The sequence below is a fragment of the Sinocyclocheilus grahami genome, unplaced genomic scaffold (assembly GCF_001515645.1).
Source record: "Sinocyclocheilus grahami isolate Dianchi unplaced genomic scaffold, SAMN03320097.WGS_v1.1 scaffold517.1, whole genome shotgun sequence".
Taxonomy (NCBI): Eukaryota; Metazoa; Chordata; class Actinopteri; order Cypriniformes; family Cyprinidae; genus Sinocyclocheilus; species Sinocyclocheilus grahami.
This window is the reverse complement of record NW_015505696.1, coordinates 1161680-1182242: the sequence shown is the minus strand read 5'-3', so window position 1 is coordinate 1182242 and position 20563 is coordinate 1161680. Positions and strand designations below refer to the sequence as shown.

The window sequence follows — 20563 nt, the reverse complement described above, 5'->3', positions numbered from 1 at the left end:
ATATATATATATATATATATATATATATATATATATATATATATATACAGTATATATATTTGTGTGTACAAATACAATTTGTAATGTTTTTCATGAGTTTTTCCATGAAGGTTTTGTTTATGATAGAAATGACAAGTGACATGAGAGCAGCAGAGTGACAGACTGAACATCAAAAACGCTATTCGCTATTCAAGATTAAGTCAAAATCTCATCAAAATTTTCCTCCAAAAAGTAAAAAATGCCATTATCATCACACAATGTAGCACAAGTACACACCAATCTACAGGACATGATCTGATGTTTCAAATTTATTTCATCATAACTTTCATTTTTCAAGATTTTAAGTAGCTAAAATTGCCCTAATTTAATAATCACCCAAGAATGCGTGTTAATTATGTATAACGGGCCTGCATGTTCACAGTGCACAGGCCGAGCAGTCACAGTGATGAGCAGCCGACCACAAACACGCCACCCAAATCCCTCGGCCTGGTGCGAGGACACTGTTAATCTGCTCGCTGACAGATCACAGGATTAATGAGCATCAACAGCTCTGAAACCAGATGATCGGCTGCGCCGTGCTTCTACACGTCAGGGGGGATCAGTTGTGAAACACACTGTTTGCCACTTAATATTAGGTGCTAATTTAAGAGCTGCAATTTCTCCATTTAGAGGTGTTTAACCATGACTTTCTTTAGCTCACGCTTACCAGATCTGACAAGAAGGCATAATAACTGGCAGAAAACGCAAAATACACAAACAGCAGATACATTTCCTTCCACACAGCATAATGCAGAGAACCACTCCCTTACAGATCTGCATGAGGTTAAATAAACTGACAGCATCCAGGAAGTCTGTCTCCTGCCCTCTGTCCCTAAACATCAAGCAGCTCAACATCGATCGAGATGCAGCAGACCAGCCATTTATTCTCATTAATTATGGATGCACGGCTTACCTCCAGCCGAGCTCTCGCTTCATGTGTGCAAAAGAGTATCGGAACAGAGGATATTAATATGCCCAACACCAGTGCTGCTGATACACAAGAGAAACAGACAAGAAGAAATCTTTTTAATTTTATTGTTCATAAACTCCTTTGCATTTCTATGTTTGCATGCTGCGTGCAGAGTTCACAGCTTGCACTAAAATAAAGTGTGTGGTTCATTTTTTGCAGTATAAGACTAATTCTCCATGCACACCTTGGCAATAGAATCACCACTGGCAAGTATATTTTTTAGTTGTGAAAATATATCTGTGCTAAACTTCTAACTCAAAACCCTGACAAGTGAAATCTAACAATTTATTATCCAATGCTAATGATAGACATTATTAAGCATTGAATTAAACCTGAAATTGTAATGTAGTGTATTTTTTTTACGTATACCAAAAGCATTAAGAAAGCAAATAGGATCCACTTTGATTCTGTGTTTAGCATTTGCCCTCAATGAGCTGATCTGAGTTGGTCAAGCTAATCTTTAGAGTCAAACAAAGCTCACAATGTGACCTCTTAATTTACAAGGGTTTGAATATTCTGTCGGCGGTAGTAAGGTGAGAAGGAAACTAAACTCTCATACCGAGTTAGTGAGACTCCAGCCTGAATGCCTGGCCTTTTTATTATTCAGGAGAAGAGAGGAGAGGAGTGAGATAAAGAGAGAAATTGCTTCTCTTTTATTCTCCATTGGGTGGTGCATTACAGTAATGGCTCTGTCTAAATAGCAATAGAGAGGCAGAATGGTGCCCCCATTATCAACACCATGACCAATTCCTCTCTCTCTCTCTCTCTCTTTCTCTCTCTCACTCTCTCTCACTGAGGTGAGTTAGCGGGGGTGGTCTTGAGCAGCCTTGTGCAATCATTGTGAAGATCGCTCAATAAATGGTGAGTGAATCGTCTACACAAGCAGAGAAACTTTGGAAGTGATTATACGGCAGCAATCAGCACGTCTCACATTTGAGGCTCCGACTCGACTAATAAACTCATTCATCGCTCCGAGAAGTATGAATCAGAAAATGAGCTTTTTGATGACAATTTAATTGCCTTTCAAAAGAGCAGGAGCTATTTGAAGAGCAGAAGCTGGTTTGCGCCCGGCCGGATGTGCCTTTATGCACTCTGGTGCTTACGTCACCCTGCTCGTGACGTCTCGCTGCTCCATTGGACGGATTTGACACGTGCTTCAGAACGCGGTCACGCAAGGGCGTTCCCAAAGCTTCTCGACGCAGCTCGAGTTCCTGAAAGGGAACTGAACAATTGGGTCTTGGTAGTGTAATTTCTGTAACTATTCACATGAGGGAAAGTTTGCTATAAATGGATTTGAAGTTCATCACACGTTTATATACAGTATTTATTATAGAGTGAACATCACCATCTCAGAGCAACCAAATCCCAAATATATTTTCAATTTCTCCATCTTTATTTTACTGAGACTAAATGAATGATGACTAAATCAAAGCGGGTTCCCTCTTAGATGTGAGTCCTCATCCCGTGAGAGCTTTTAACCACACTTCAAATGCTTTCAAAGTGCAGAGTTTGGGATGAAACATCTTTGTGTGCAACCAAAGATAGAGAGAACCTTCTGAATGAACATGCGAACATGCACACAATTACAAAAACTAGATGTTTACATTTTCTGTGCTTTTATTGCATTTAAAAAGGGGCTTGCCTCTGCAATTGTTGAGAGTACAATGCTAGAGAGGTTGCTATTAGTGATATAACAATATATCAATATAGATTAATGAATCTATCAAATGACTATTACACTATGATGTAAAAAAAAAACAGTACTAGAAGTACTATACTAGTATCATACTTGAAGACACTATCATAAAAATACATCAAGTTGTCACTGATCAACTGAACAAATAATGGGGATATTAGATTTGCACATTTTAGAAAGCACATGATTGTGAATGATTGTCTTGCGTGCGTCTTGATTTATCTACTTTTTTCTATATTATTATTTCTATATATTATTATTGGATGTCCCATTTGGGAAACAGGATTTGCAATTTTCATGGAGTTCAATTAAATGCTATGCTGTTATATTTTGGATGCAACTTGTAACTTAAAGGGACAGTTAAAAAAATAATAAAAAAATTTAATTTTGTCATCATTTACTCACCCGCACTTATTCCAAACCTGTAAGAGTTTCATGTATGAGTAAGAATGTGTGTAACCAAACAGCTGACGATAGCCTTTGACTTCCACAGTATTTTTCCATACTATGGGAGTCAATGGGGACCAGCAACTGTTTTTTTTACCCACATTCTTCAAAGTATCTTCTTTTATGCTGATCAGAAAAAAAAGAAATTCATACAGGTTTGGAACAACATGAAGGTGAGTTTTCATTTTTGGGTGAACTATCCCTTTAATAAAAATGTATTTGGATCTATAATTCAGGCACATAATCCGGCATAACTGATATATTGATTGCAGGCCCCTGAATCTAATCAAATCGTAATCATATCATGACATGTTTTGTGGTATCAACAAATCATATATATATAGCTAAGAGAAAAAATGTCAAATCATATTGAAACATCCAATTTATAACATAGTTACTACGGTATTTTGGGTGGTTGATAGGTGATTATTTATTGGCTCAAATGAAAAGACTCACACACATCACTAAATATGCACAAAATATGTTTTAAAATGAATTTTTAACGCCACTGTAACCATAAACTTGCTCCTAAAAACTGTATGTGATGAAGTGTGTGTCCGGCCATTGGCTGTGATTTAGGTTACAGTGCCGCAAACACTGCTAGTAGCAGTATACAGGCAGAAGGGATAAAATATCATGATGAAATAGAGACTGAGAAGCCCACAAACACACACACACACACACACACACAGAGAGAGAGAGAGAGAGAAAGAGAGAGTCAATCACTACAGCAGTGCCGTTGTCATTCAACACCCTGCTCTTGTCCTACAGGACCTTTCTCTAATTTGGACTCGGATAACCAGGGTTTAATGGCATCTAGGCAGAAAGCCAGATAGTCAAACGCTGTGAGTGGTGGGGGAGCTGCATTTCACAATGACAAAAGTTTCAAACAAAGTCGCTACTTTTGGATTGAAAAGCTCTCATTAATGGTGCAGCAACACCGGAACAGTCATGCACATCAAGAGGAATCACTCACACAGACACAAAGACAGGTTTCACCAGCCACAGAGGTGCACAAGTTTTCTAAATGGCTGATGAATATGCACTATTCAGTTTTCTCTTGAATGATAACAGTGTGGAGAGAAAAAGCTCATCAAATGGACTCAAATGTTTGTGAAACAGACCCCCGGGTAAGCTCAGGATACTTAACAAATCATTTTATTAGTCGGATAAATACACTTATTTTAAAATTGCATACTACTATACCACTCCTACTAGAACTGCAGTATACTGTGGACAATACACAAATATTGTACACATGAAGTGGCTGACAGTATGTGAACCATGCATGAGATAATATGACGTTTTTACACCAAATTGAAAAACAAAAAACCCAAATAATCACATTTATTGCAATATTTATTCCTTTTATAATAATATAAGTCTTTACTAGCTTTACTATTCAAAAGTGTGTGGTCTTTCCTTTTATTCAGCCAGGATACGATTCTGAAAAATAAAATATATCATGATTTCCACAAAAAGTATGAAGCAGCACAACTGTTTTCAACATTGATAATAATCAGAAATGTTTCTTGAGCAGCAAATCAGCATATTAGAATGATTTCTGAAGATCATGTGACACTGAAGACTGGAGTAATGATGCTGAAAATTCAGCTGCGCATCACAGAAATAAATTACATTTTACAATATATTAAAATAGAATGCAGTTATGTTAATTTGTAACAATATTTCACAATGTTAATGTTTTTACTGTATTTTTGATCAAATAAATGCAGCCTTGGTAAGCAGAAGACACTTCTTTAAAAAACATTTAAAAAAACTTTACTGATCCCACGGTAGTGTATATATTAGATATTTATATACATACATACATATATATATATATATATATATATATATATATATATAGATACAGTATATATATATATATATATATATATACAGTATATATATATATATATTAATAATGGTAAATAGTATACAATGCTCTCTCAAATGTATATAAACACCTACAGTATGTTACATAAAAATGAATTTCATAGCATTAGATGAACTGTCTGTATCTGCTCAAATGCTGCAGGATCTTTCTGTTCATAATTTTTGCTCAATGTTTTTTAATTATCTGATGTTTTGGTGATTTTTAGTGGATGTGTCCCAGCAGACTCATATCCTGTAGACAATCTCTGTGTTTACAGTGTCTCTTTGGTTACCTTCATTTTCAGGTTTATTTAGTGCTGGTAAAGTACACAGGATGATCAGTGTGCGTTCATGCACCACGAGATCTGGACAGAATGGAAAAATCCAAATGAGCTGGTGGAAAATTCTCATCAGCTCACATTTCTGAACTCTTCATGGTCTGTTGTTTCTTTGTTGACAGGATATGAGAAATATAATTATCTCCTGTCATAAATCTGTTTTTAATGCACATATCTAGTCGGTAAATGTCAAGCCTGCTCCCTCACATGTGAATGCGCGTGCGTCTGTCAGGACTGTATGTTCCTGGGTCAGTGTGTGTGGGCTGCTGTGTGCTCAGGAAAAATGAACAGGTACAGAGGATACAGTGTGAGAGTGTGTGTGTGTGTGCGTGTGATAGATACAGAGAAAACCACACGCAGGCTTTTAAGCTCAGACACAGTCGAGCGATTAGGGCTCCCGAGACACTGCCCTATAGAAAAAAGTGGCAGAGAGAACACACACATACTGTATACTGTATTCTTCTCTCCAGTGTTCTCTAGTATGGGTGTTATTCTACCAGAAGACTAATCAATTCTTATATGTGACCCTGGACTACAAAACCAGTCAAAACCGGTCAATTTTTTGAAATTGAGATTTATACATCATCTGAAAGCTGAATAAATAAAAGCTTTCCATTGATGTATGGTTTGTTAGGATAGGACAATATTTGGCCGAGATGCAACTATTCTGAAAATCTGGAATCTGAGGGTGCAAAAAATCTAAATATTGAGAAAATCGCCTTTAAAGTTGTCCAAATGAAGTTCTAAGCAATGCATATTACTAATCAAACATTAAGTTTTGATATATTTATGGTAGGAAGTTTACAAAATATCTTCATGGAACATGATCTTTACTTAATGTCCTAATGATTTTTGGCATAAAAGAAAAATCAATAATTTTGACCCATACAATGTATTTTTGGTTATTGCTACAAATATACGAGAGCGACTTAAGACTGCTTTTGTGCTCCAGGGTCACATATATAATTTTAATAATTGTACAAATTATCTAAAATATATTTTAAAAGTAAAATATAAAACAAATTAAATGCTTAAAATATTATATTTAATAATATACAATAATATTTTCAATAGTAAAATTATTGATATAATGGTAACACTTTACAATAAGGTCCCATTGGTTAACTTTAATTAATGTAAAGTTAAATTAATTGTTAAGTGTTACTGATATAATTATTATTAAATTGAATCAGAAAAGCAAAATCTTTTTTCTCTCTATGGATTATAATTCTCATAATAAATGCTTACCAATTTTATTTGTCATGACTGGTTTATATTCGGTTTATATTGACAGTCGTACTAGTGATGACTCCAGAAGGACTGGAATTATTCCTTTTTTTATTTAGTATTGACTTGGTATGAACGTACAGGTAGTTTTGACATCCTTACTAGCTAACATGTTGTAAACGAGTCTGATCAGCACAAAGGTAAACACAGGGATAGTATCAGAAATTAATTTATAGCAATTTATGAACTTTCATAAATCAAAATTGTATCTTTATCAGATGATGACCATCATTTGCTGTGTCATCTTCAATAAAACCTGCTAAATCACATCACAGGGCAATAAATATAAATAATATATATATATATATATATATATATATATATATATATATATATATATATATATGGGGTTCCTTAACTCTAATGAGTCTTCAATTTGAACACTACCTCTCTCTGGTAAAAAAAAAAAAGCGTTCTGTGGCACACAGCTATATTTCTGGCCTGCAGGATGTGCAGCGCTCCTGCCGATGGATTTGAAGATATAGCTTTTATTAATGTAACTAATATATAAAAAGATAAGTTTGCCTGAAGTTTCTTCTCCACCTTCTTCTTCCATGTTGTCAAGTGCACTACGCTTCTGGCTGTATGCAAACAAAGAAGTGCATCTTTATTGGTTCCAGTTTTGTAAAGGATGATTCATGAGCTCTCGCCATTGAGCAGGACACTTAACCTCAGGTTACTCCAGAGGGATTCGACTTGAAATAAGCGAACAATAAGTCACTTTGAATAAAAACATCCGTCAGATTAGCAATTAGGAGCCCCCTCACCTCACACCTGACTCACACAAACACTCACAGCTGAACCGGCATAACATCCACTTCAGCAGCACAGGTTCAAACAACATTGATTCTTCAAATCAGTTCAGATTCGATTAAGAAGTGCTTTGTCTGAATGAACACATTAGAGGCGCTCCAGTGCTCGAGGGGTTAAAAAGGTCTGCGTAACAAGATTTCTGATTGCTGATTTTTAGATTTCAGTCTGTGTGTGTGTGTGTGTGTCTGAAGAGAGCTTAGGGGTCAGACAACAACCCATTTTTAACTGTCTTGTGTGTATTGGTGGTTGGTTTAATTGACGCAGATGTGAATGGATTTTCTGGATAAACTTCCATCAGTGTAACGTAGGGTGACCATACGTGCCATTTTCCCAGGACGCGTCCTGGCCAGGATTCTATATTGCCTAAAATATCTAGGTTTTGGCTTTGTTTGCGTGTGCAGACCGATCGGTGTATGACATCAAAATACCTCGAGAGCATTTTGAAAGCATAAGGATCCGTCTGTATGGTATTTTGATTTCATACACCGATCTGTCTGCACACGCAAACAAAGCCAAACTTAGATATTTTAGGCAATATAGAAATCCTTGCCAGGACGCGTCCTGGGAAAATGGCACGTATGGTCACCCTAGTGTAACGTGTATGCTCTGTTTCAGTCTGTCTTTGGTTCTGTCATGTTTGCCACATTGTATAAGCTAGTTTTCCCTATGTTGTTCTGATTTGTCATTATGTTCACCTGTTTGTTAATTATCTCTTTAGTCCCTGTGTTCAAAAACCCTGAGTTGTATTTTGGCGGAAAACCACAGGGAAACATTTCAAAGACATCTCTTTTGTTGACAATTTATAAATGTATTTCTACTTAAAAATGTAATGTTTTATTAAATGTGTTAGTACCCGATTCTTTGCAATTATTTGTGAAATTTGTTAGCAATTTCAGAGTGAACATTTTTATCACATCTATTTTTTCCCAGTGTATGACTTTTTTTAAGGGATAGTCGGTCTTTAGTCCCTGTGTTCAAAAACCCTGAGTTGTATTTTGGCGGAAAACCACAGGGAAACATTTCAAAGACATCTCTTTTGTTGACAACAGATTTATAAATGTATTTCTACTTAAAAATGTAATGTTTTATTAAATGTGTTAGTACCCGATTCTTTGCAATTATTTGTGAAATTTGTTAGCAATTTCAGAGTGAACATTTTTATCACATCTATTTTTTCCCAGTGTATGACTTTTTTTAAGGGATAGTCGGTTTTGGGTTGAGAGACGAAGGAATCAGGCAAAGCAGAAAGAAAGGAGCAGGATGGTTCTTTCCTTTAGCTGCATGTGGCTTTAGCAATATCTGTGTGAATGTGAGAGGTGATTTCCTTTGCAAGGACCTTCCCTCTGTGACCACTGGCATTAATCCCATACTGGAATTAGCACAAAAGCAGCTCTGCAACACGGACTCAGCACAGCATCAATTAGAGGACGTGCAGCTGTATAAGTCCCGGCGCTGCTGAAACCTCAAGTTGCACCATATTTGCTCTCATAAATAAAACATGGTGATTTTGTACTCTGTGCTTAATGTCTTCAAGACTGCATCCTACACAAGTCTGCAAGGAGACTCGAAAGGAAAGTGTGAGTGGAGAAAAACAAAAATCTATTGAGTGGATCATAATGTGAACACAAGCTGGTCCAGCTGCTGGTGGAAGGACTTCATACAGTGAGGAGAGAGAGAGAGACTGTGAGAGCCAGAGATTATAAGAGTGAGAAAACCGGTGCATTCAGCTGAGAAACCTGCTAAAGGCTTTTCTCACCCCTGCATGAGAGCGCAGGGCTCCATCAGCGTGAAGAGCAAAGGAGAGCAGAGGGCAAATTCAGGAACATTTGCCATCTTCCCCATCTACAGGCCTGACATCGGAGTCACAAACACTGACAGGTGCTATAATACATTTTACAATACCAACGTAAAGTTAGCCAGCATTACAATGATTTTAAACAACTTTTATGTTTCCTAAACATGTGCCATGACTCGGGATTATGAGACCATTAAGACAAAACATTTTAATTGCATATCTGATCTAAAATTAAGTCATAAAAGTGGCAATAGAGTTTGATGTTTGTCAAGTCAAGGCACCTTTATTTATATAGCGCTTTTAACAATACATATTGTGTCAAAGCAACTTTACAGTATTAAGTTCTGTCCTCCTTGTGTTTCATTTTCGGTTCTGGTCTTTGTGTTGCTGTGTTTGGATTCACTGTTCTTCAGTTGGATTTGCCCTCTTCGAATTATTAAAAACTGTTTTTGAGTTATCTTTGTCTTCATGCATGTAACTACACAGCTAAGACGTGACGCATGTGAAATGTTGATTCGAGTTTTGAACCAATTCATTGAAGCAAATCAAACTGAATTCAATGATGAACTGCCTTTAACTGAAAATTCTATATTGCCTAAAATATCTAGGTTTTGGCTTTGTTTGCGTGTGCAGACCGATCGGTGTATGACATCAAAATACCTCGAGAGCATTTTGAAAGCATAAGGATCCGTCTGTATGGTATTTTGATTTCATACACCGATCTGTCTGCACACGCAAACAAAGCCAAACTTAGATATTTTAGGCAATATAGAAATCCTTGCCAGGACGCGTCCTGGGAAAATGGCACGTATGGTCACCCTAGTGTAACGTGTATGCTCTGTTTCAGTCTGTCTTTGGTTCTGTCATGTTTGCCACATTGTATAAGCTAGTTTTCCCTATGTTGTTCTGATTTGTCATTATGTTCACCTGTTTGTTAATTATCTCTTTAGTCCCTGTGTTCAAAAACCCTGAGTTGTATTTTGGCGGAAAACCACAGGGAAACATTTCAAAGACATCTCTTTTGTTGACAACAGATTTATAAATGTATTTCTACTTAAAAATGTAATGTTTTATTAAATGTGTTAGTACCCGATTCTTTGCAATTATTTGTGAAATTTGTTAGCAATTTCAGAGTGAACATTTTTATCACATCTATTTTTTCCCAGTGTATGACTTTTTTTAAGGGATAGTCGGTTTTGGGTTGAGAGACGAAGGAATCAGGCAAAGCAGAAAGAAAGGAGCAGGATGGTTCTTTCCTTTAGCTGCATGTGGCTTTAGCAATATCTGTGTGAATGTGAGAGGTGATTTCCTTTGCAAGGACCTTCCCTCTGTGACCACTGGCATTAATCCCATACTGGAATTAGCACAAAAGCAGCTCTGCAACACGGACTCAGCACAGCATCAATTAGAGGACGTGCAGCTGTATAAGTCCCGGCGCTGCTGAAACCTCAAGTTGCACCATATTTGCTCTCATAAATAAAACATGGTGATTTTGTACTCTGTGCTTAATGTCTTCAAGACTGCATCCTACACAAGTCTGCAAGGAGACTCGAAAGGAAAGTGTGAGTGGAGAAAAACAAAAATCTATTGAGTGGATCATAATGTGAACACAAGCTGGTCCAGCTGCTGGTGGAAGGACTTCATACAGTGAGGAGAGAGAGAGAGACTGTGAGAGCCAGAGATTATAAGAGTGAGAAAACCGGTGCATTCAGCTGAGAAACCTGCTAAAGGCTTTTCTCACCCCTGCATGAGAGCGCAGGGCTCCATCAGCGTGAAGAGCAAAGGAGAGCAGAGGGCAAATTCAGGAACATTTGCCATCTTCCCCATCTACAGGCCTGACATCGGAGTCACAAACACTGACAGGTGCTATAATACATTTTACAATACCAACGTAAAGTTAGCCAGCATTACAATGATTTTAAACAACTTTTATGTTTCCTAAACATGTGCCATGACTCGGGATTATGAGACCATTAAGACAAAACATTTTAATTGCATATCTGATCTAAAATTAAGTCATAAAAGTGGCAATAGAGTTTGATGTTTGTCAAGTCAAGGCACCTTTATTTATATAGCGCTTTTAACAATACATATTGTGTCAAAGCAACTTTACAGTATTAAGTTCTGTCCTCCTTGTGTTTCATTTTCGGTTCTGGTCTTTGTGTTGCTGTGTTTGGATTCACTGTTCTTCAGTTGGATTTGCCCTCTTCGAATTATTAAAAACTGTTTTTGAGTTATCTTTGTCTTCATGCATGTAACTACACAGCTAAGACGTGACGCATGTGAAATGTTGATTCGAGTTTTGAACCAATTCATTGAAGCAAATCAAACTGAATTCAATGATGAACTGCCTTTAACTGAAAATTGAGTTTACTATTGTCATTTTGCATTATTGACACACTATTTTCTATTTAAGTAGTGGCGATAACGAGACACACCTGAACATAATCAAATGAAAAACCACGACGATACAAACAAGGAGCGAGAAACAGTGCAAGACACATAAAGCTCATGGTGGTGTGACAACATGCATCATCACTCACAAATGTTTAAATTGACATTTTTATATATGTAAATGTTTTAATAAAAATACTAAGGTCACTGTTTATACTATATATTTTTATATTGAGGAATATAAAAATCAACAATTATTCCTTGCATTAATTTAGTAAAGACTACTGTAGATTATTTTTAATATAAATCGAGTTTATTTAATCTGAAATGTGCTGCGATTTATATTCCAAAGCCACTCATATAATGCAGAAACACTCAAGCCAGCAAAACATGTGCAACGTGTGCACGTATTTGTACTTGTGCAGAATGAGAGGGACAAGTAGCACAGCCTAGCGCATTTCACACAGGCTGCTAGATTCACTTTCGCCAGAAAGTTGTGTATGCCTAAAGTTGAAAATAAATGATGTTTATAGTGAATGCCCCTATAAATGGTAATATTTTTACGATTTCGTTTTAATCCAATGCGTGTGCTAAATGAGTGAACATCAAAGATCACACAACAGAAGTGCGCGCGCTCTTTTTTGAGAAAGGGATATTAACTCGACAAGCTCGCGCATCTGTACCACCGCGCGCTCAATCCACTCAGCGTGCTTTGCTTATGAACTCGCTCACATCAGCTATACAGGCGTTAATACTGAATGTTTAACATTATATTAATTGCATACATATACTCCGTATACATCCTTAATCTCTAGTAACTCCATTCTGCAGTCTGTTGTTCTGTTGTCGGTGTTTCTTTGTCTGAATATTGCTCTTATCACATGTTGTGTGTTTTTGGCGTTCGGTATCGGGGCATTTTAACGAGTACGAGTACGAGTACAGGAGCTCAGTATCGGCCTGATACCGATACCAGTATCTGTATCGGTGCATCCCTAATTATTTTATTATTTGAACTATATTTTACTGTATTTTACTTCATGCATTAATTATTTTGGATTCATTTGGCTACAATAACTTTAATTAAAATATATATGATATATATAAATATATTTATATTTCAAAGCAAATTTACTGGATAATGTCAAAAGGCTCAAAATTTGCATAGTATTTATTTGCTCAAACATACAGTAAAAGGAAAATTGTGAAATATTATTACAATTTCAAATAACTGTTTTCTATCTGAATACATTTTAAAATACAATTTATTTCTATGATGCAAAGTTGAATTTTCAGCATCATTACTCCAGTCTTCAGTGTCACATGATCTTCAGAAATCATTCTAATATGCTGATTTGCTGCTCAACAAACATTTCTGATTATTATCAACGTTTAAAACAGTTATACTGCTCCATATTTTTGTGAAAACGGTCATCCATTTTTTCAAGAACATTTGATGAATAGAAAGTTCAAGAGAACTGCATTTATCTGAAACAGAAATCTTTTGTAACATTATAAATGTCTTTACTGTCACTTTTTAAAAGTTTTGATCAATTTAATTCATCCTTGCTAGATAAAAGATTTTTATAAAAGTATTCACAGCCCACCTGCCCCAGACATTTACACCATCTATTCCAAAACAAACTGAATAAAAGGCCACAGCCAATAGCTAACTTAACCTTAACCTTAACCTTAATCTAACTTGGTCAACCTTCCAGAAGACTGCAAGACCTAAATATTTTTCTCAAGGTACACAACTATAATTCCACATAAGGTGAGTCCTAGTCTGGTAATGGTAGCGATAAGTAAATGATTAATGCTGCTGGTATTACTGCACCATAAAGATCAGCAGCGGTAATAAGTGACCAGACTTTGGTGTTCTTATTGTTTTTATTGGCCTCAGGGTTCAGGGACTACATGACATAAGGCCTGTGACTCTCATACTGCTGCACAAACACACTCTTATCAATTCTGATTTATAGCTGGAGTAAAAACAGCTATTTGATTTTGCAAAAATACTTGCTAAAATCTTTCTCCGGGGACTCCTATGTTTCAGGACCCAAATCTTATAATAATTACAGCAACAATATCCCCAGCAAAAAAGCAAACCAGCAGGTCTCATATTTTCGGACAGATTAATATGCCTTTTAAAAGTTGGATAAATGTGACACGAAGCATGTCACATTCATTAAAATGCCCCTATTATTCCATTTTTAAGGTTCCTAATATTGTTTTTGGAGTCTCCTACAATAGGTTTACATGCATGCAAGGTCAAAAAACGCCTTAGTTTTCTCAAAATATGCATTTAATATCACCTCATTTTCCAACAATTCTCAAACTATTCGTTCAAAGCAGTTCTAAGATTCAGTCTCTATAAACCCCTCCTTTCAATGAGCCTACTCTGCTCTGATTGGTCAGATGGCTCAGTCTGTTGTGATTGGTCTGCCGCATACAGCGTGTGTTGGAAACAATACGCCCATCGCCATAGCTCTGTATTTTGAACGCTTGATAGTAAATATAAACATCTATTATTTATCATACTTACAGGGTGTGATTCAGTGGAGTCAGTTGGTCCAAATAAACTGGGTACTGAGCTCATCTCTCAAGAGCAAGCTTTTGTGAATCCCACGTTGACGCAGCGTCTTCTCGACATGATGTGAACCACACAAAGCTACAGTGTTTGAGGACGGGTCAAGATGTTTGCAGCCAGCTAACGTAGAACATAGGCAGGAATTATGCTAATATATCCTTGACGGAAGAGGGATTCAAATTACTGACGACTCGTTTAGGCTGTTCAGAGTTGAATCTTTCATTTGGGAGATAATACTTTTATTTATCATGCACTTTCGGCTTTACATCTTTGCTGATCATTTACATTCACATACAGCTACATTTCACACTTCATGAAAGGCAATATTCGAAATGGCATAATAGGGGCCCTTTCAGATCCACGCGGGTCCCTTGAGACAAGCAAGATCGATGTGAATCTGAAAGCTCCTCCCGCAAATGTTATTACACAAACAACACAACGGTGATTGCATCCAACATTTCAAATCCCTCTGACATCCATATTTCCTCAACTAATTTTTTCCCAGGCTGTGCTTATATACTCTTAAAAATAAAGGTGCTTCACGATGCCATAGAAGAATGGTTCCATAAAGAACCTTTAACATCTGAAGAACCTTTCTGTTTCACAAAAGGTTCTTTGTGGTGAAATAAGGTTCTTCAGATTACAAAAACGCAAGAAAGAGATGGTCCTTTAAAGAACCTTTGACTGAATGGTTCTTTGTGGAACCAAAAATGGTTCTTCTATGGCATCGCTTGAAGAACCTTTTGAAGCACCTTTATTTTTAAGAGTGTAGTACTAACCAGAATTCCTACAATTTATTTGAAAGAAAATAACACTTGACAACCGGTCTGATGTAAAACAACAGCCTCTTTAGGAAAGAAGGTTGTTTGTTTTGTAAACTCCATGATATTCCCATTCCTACACACTTAACTTTTTAGATCATAGATGTACATACTCACAGTCTTGTACTGACAGAAGAGAGTAATGTGTATTTTTAAGTGTGCTACTCACTGTCTGCATGGATTGGCACTGCCAGGCAGAGCAGCAGCAGGAGGGACAAGGCTCTGCCGCGAGGAGAGGCCTGTCGGTTATGTGGCACCATGATTTGTGGATGGCACTCACCGCAGGGGTTCCTAAACTCCTGCTGGATCACTACACGCTCACGCTACCATTTAGTGAGACCTGATGGGGGACACAAAGGAGAATGACATCAGAAAGATGCAAAGCAAACAGCACATACAATTCCTCAAACATGACATCATCCAAAACACAAGCTCATTATTAGCATTCCAAGAGCATTACATCACATTCCCGTAATTCTGTATGATCATGCCATAATTTAAAGCAATAGGAGAATGACATCATGAAGCATCATAGTAATGGATGCAATCAAACATTACATCAACACATTCCAAACATTACTTAATTATTAGTACTCTGAGAGCAAAGCATTTCATATGAAGTCTTCTAAAGTCATACAATAGCTTTGTGAGGAACAGAGCCAAAATATTAAGTCATTATTTACTGAAAATCATGACACAGTAGTCTAAATATCTGATACACAAACAAAAAAAACATTGCAAATAAGTATATTTAACAAAACATTGTTATGTAGACAAACATACTTCATTTGAAATCTAATGAAACTTGCTTCATCACTGAATCTAATGATAGCTAGTTCAGTTCAGAGTTCACAGATGCTGATTCAATAACCGCTCTGATTAAATACATTTTGTCAGACTGATTCTTCAGAGTGATTCAATATGGTAACTAGCACTAACTATTCATTAAAGGAATCAGCTCATAAGAATCATTTGTTCTGGAATCAGACTACACTGGTTGTGCTGTATGTTTCTGAATCAATAAATAGATAAAATAATAAAAATGACAAAAGCCCATAACGCAATTACTACAACTTAAACAAAAATGAAAAGAAAAAAAAATGCAATAATAAAAGCAAAATCAAAATTTGAATAATAAATACAATAATACTACAGGTATGTAAAAAATATAAAAATAACAACGGCGGTACTCAAGTGCTTTATTGCATAATAAGACAAAACTCATATTTCGATATGACATTAAGTATTAGTTTAAGGATTTATTTCTCTATGGCATTATTGGTCAGCAGGAGAACATATAGAGCGAGTCATTTGCATTTTGGGCTGATCTATTCCTTTAACACAGTGACATCATGCACACAACGAATGATGTCACTGTGTTAATTTAATAAAGTGGTTTTAAACACAAGTAAGTGATCTCCAGCCACAATGAGTCTCTGGAGAGCGTTTCAACGAGCACAGACACCTCTGGCCTTTGGAGGTCACACTGAGTGCGTGTGTCTTGGGGTTTGTGTGTGTTAATAGCCTGTGTGCTGAGGGCTCTCGTGTCTTTCCAATGAAGCCACCCCATGCACGCTCTCACTCATTCATGATTAAGATGATGCATTCATTTATTAACCAGAAGCGCTCATCATGTAATTGGCCAGACCTGGGCTAATTAATCATGCTCACACAAAGCAGACATCTGCTATCCAACACACCCCCTCTGCCGCAGAGAAAATAATCATGGAAACACCACAGAGAGACGCCCGTAGACCAGCACTAATTACACCACCACCACAGCAGAAAGTTTGGAGCCACTGGCGCTCAGCAAACAGCTTCCACCCTCAAACGCTCAAACGTTTGATCGGGAGTTGAAGGTGCACTTCCACATTCCTGCAGGCTGAGCAGACGGAAACATCCCTCCGTCTCCGAGCGCCATTTCTCCCTCTTATTATGGAAATCATGAGTCTGGAAGAGAACCGCTGAGCTGACAGAGTCACCGAAACTCTGCATTAAACTGCGAGCATTTAGGGACACACAAACACTGCAGCGCGTGACGCTCGGCACACACACAAGCCTCTCTGCTTCAGCACACGCTGTAATTACAGCAGGCTGCTCCCCACCGTCTCTGCTTTTCCAAAGAAAACATAGATCCAGCTTTTGAGTGGATGCTACAATTGCACCAGCCAAGCGTCTCTGGCATGCCCAACCTGCAGGCTCTCCTCAACATTCCTGCAGGAAGAGCACGCTGGGAAAACAAAGCGCGGACTGAACGCAGCCTGCATTTCTAAAGACCCCAGTTGCTTCTGCTGAAAGACAAATGATACGAGCAGGCAGCTAGACTCTCCATGATGACAAACGTGTTTAAATGAAGGGTCAAAGGTCAGTCCGTTTCTCTCAGGACAGGACTGCACAGGAACTGCAGAGAAGGGATGCAGCGATTCAAAAGCACACGTCGCAACTTCAGTCATCACTCTGGTCTTAATTCATGAGTTGCATATGATTGGTATATAAATAATATTAAATATATATAATATATATATATAATCAAAAAAATGAATAAAACTAACCAACTCAAATGCAATTTTTGCTATTTAACTTTTGACAACAGAGAAATTATTATATTTCATGTCTTGTTTCCCCATATACTAGCAAGTTGTCAGACAAGGAGGAAATGTGAAATTAATCACTCATTACAGCGCATGCATGGCCTAATAAAAATGCATTAAAATTACTGTTACACTTAAAATTATGCATAATTTTATTGACAGCAAAATCATCACAAATATATTGCAAATATTCAAAATATTACCCGGTCGTATATCTTCATCAACAGTTTTGTTTTCTATAATGGCCCTCTAACATAAATGCACATAAATTCCAGTCCCAACATGATGTTACTTATTGAGTGTTTGATAGTCTGAGATCTGAAAAAAGCACTTGCTTTATGACTTCTGGATTGATGGATAATCTATCATAATCCCAGAGGAAAAATTAGATGCTACAGATTTCCTGTGCCTTGACAGAAAACCCTTCAACACGGTCTCCACAGCAGCGGTAATATCTGACATACACTTAGAAAATCAATGCTCTTTGAATATTAATAAAGAGCTACACTTAAGTTCATCAGTCTGATGCATATGTACTTCCCTAAACAGCATTGCCATTTAAAAAGCACATTTCTTGCCGGATATTCAATTAAGCAAATTATATCAGGCAAATGAAGGGAGAGGGCGGCAGTTCGGAGCTCGTTTGTTGTGCTGCTCATTTAATCACATCAATATTGTTACAAAGAGTGCCACTATTATCTATCCATGCCATTTATAACCCTGAAATGGAGGTAAATATTCCAATGTCAAGATTCTTATGTGACTTTACATAAACTGAATGAGGCATTTCTCTGCAATGAGAGTGAAGGCAAGCGGAAAGGAGGGACATTTATAAGCAAATGAATGTCTGACGATCTAGATCAAGATTTAGACTTTAATTAAAGTCTAATACATACACTTGCTGCATTTATTCAGTTTGACAGAATAATGTCTAAATTACCCAAATAAAATGGATCTGAATGTTTGGAGCTGGCTGAAACAGATCAAACGAAGGGTGATCCTTCACATTTAACAAAATGCAATGGTTTATTACCACAGATTTCCAAACTTAATTATAAAGACCTGTTACTTTGTTTCCTTTCCTTTACATGAACATCAAACATCAAAGTGATGCTTCAAAAGCACATACTAGAGGACGTTTGATTTTGGCATATTGGCTCCATTCCAAACCCTAGTGAGCTGCCTAACTAGACATCATGTGCACACTTATAGGCTGTTTTTATGCTTTAAAAGATCTAATTTTGGCCTAAATTCATCCAGCATCACCTGAATCCTTTTGCTGGTAATGCAGTACAAAACTGAAAAGTCACCATGACATCTTATTAAAATGGACTATTTCACCCAATATCGATGTGAGCTACATTTTTACAGTATCAGATTGCTAGTTTGGCAACATTAGCAATTCACCACGGTTTACAGATGCAAACTCTTTATTATTCTCTGTGTCTGATGCAGGACCAAGTCAGCTGTGTTTACAGCGACAGGCAGAAAGCAGCAAAGAGGGAATGATATCTTCTCACAGCAGACTCTGGGGGTGTGAAGGGGAAAGGATGAAATTTTCATCCTGCAGGAGGAGCACCCTCGAGGGGCCGCAGTCTCTTATCTCCCTTGTTATCCGCCCACTCCCCATGGGAAGGAGGCGCAGAGTGAGTCATAGACACCGGCTCTGTATTCCAAACAGTTCATCCAAATTTCATTAAAGAGAAGAAGTGCCAAGACTGGTGGATCTTTAGTTAAAGGGGTCGTATGATGTTGCTAAAAAGAACATTATTTTGTGTAATGAAATGTGTTTATGCGGTTTAAGGTTAAAAAAACACATTATTTTCCACATACTGTACATTATTGTTTCTCCTCTATGCCCCGCCTTTCTGAAACGATTTTTACAAAGCTCAATGGTCTGAAAAGTAAGGTGTGCTGTGATTGGACAGCTATCCAGTGCGTTATGATTAGCCAAATACCTCAAGCGTGTGACGGAAGTGTTACGCCCCTACCATACTGTGATGATGCCCTGTCAGGCCGGAGCGATGATTCAAAAACATGAAAACCCATTATAAACGAGGCATTCGTTGCATCCAGTGGGGACATAATTATGGATTATAATGACTTATACTGTCTTTTTACGCGTTGCATTGCATCGCGCCGCGTAAACATAAAAGCATGTCTGCATTTTTGATCAGAGAAATGACAAACAACAAACCCTACTCTACACTGCCCAAAAAACTCGCTTTAAATATAAAAAATATAAAATATAAATCTCTTTAAATATAAAAAACTTACTTACAATATGTGAGTCAGAACAGCTGGCATTGTAGTCTAGTCTACCAGGTTCAGGAAACAGTCCTCCATAAAATGTGCTGCACATCTGAATATTTGGTTTGAAGTGTTCTGGATCAGTGTTGTAAATACAACTTAACCACTGATTTCTAATCGTGTCCATTTTTGGAAGGCCAAACAAAGTAGTTTCGCTTTCACAACGAAACACAGCGTCACACACGGCGGCCTTGAGTGAGCGGAGGCCGGGAGATAAAGTGAGGAATGCCGGTGGGCTGAGTGAGCAGAGGCGGTGGGCTTGAGAACGGCGCGGCCGGCGGATTCGACAAAGGAGCGTCCGGAGGGCTTGAGGCAACCACATGTGACGACCCCGGGCTGGACTCCACTTCATCCACGGTGAAAGCCGATCCAGCGATCCACAGTGCGAAGTTGATGTATTTCTTCAGCAACCAGCACGGATCAGCTCCAGGCATGACGAAGCGGATATCGTCCTCTTTTGGAAGACCAAACAAAGTAGTTTTGCTTTCACAATGAAACACAGCGCATACACGACATGGTGGCGGCAACAATACTACAGCGAGAATAAAAGTTACTTTGCATGAACATTTGGGCAGCGTTATGCAAATCTTCCCACAT

General features: G+C 37.5%; 1 protein-coding gene across 1 annotated transcript in view; it reads right to left on the bottom strand.

Annotated features, from left to right (window-relative positions):
* The window catches only part of LOC107554865 (receptor-type tyrosine-protein phosphatase F-like), a 70724-nt gene that overhangs the window by 11798 nt on the left and 38363 nt on the right, over positions 1 to 20563 (bottom strand). The window contains exon 2 of the mRNA XM_016237503.1: positions 15235 to 15405. Within this exon, the coding sequence (XP_016092989.1) occupies positions 15235 to 15325 (91 nt within the window). The 5' untranslated portion in view covers positions 15326 to 15405. The remainder of the gene's footprint in view (positions 1 to 15234; positions 15406 to 20563) is intronic.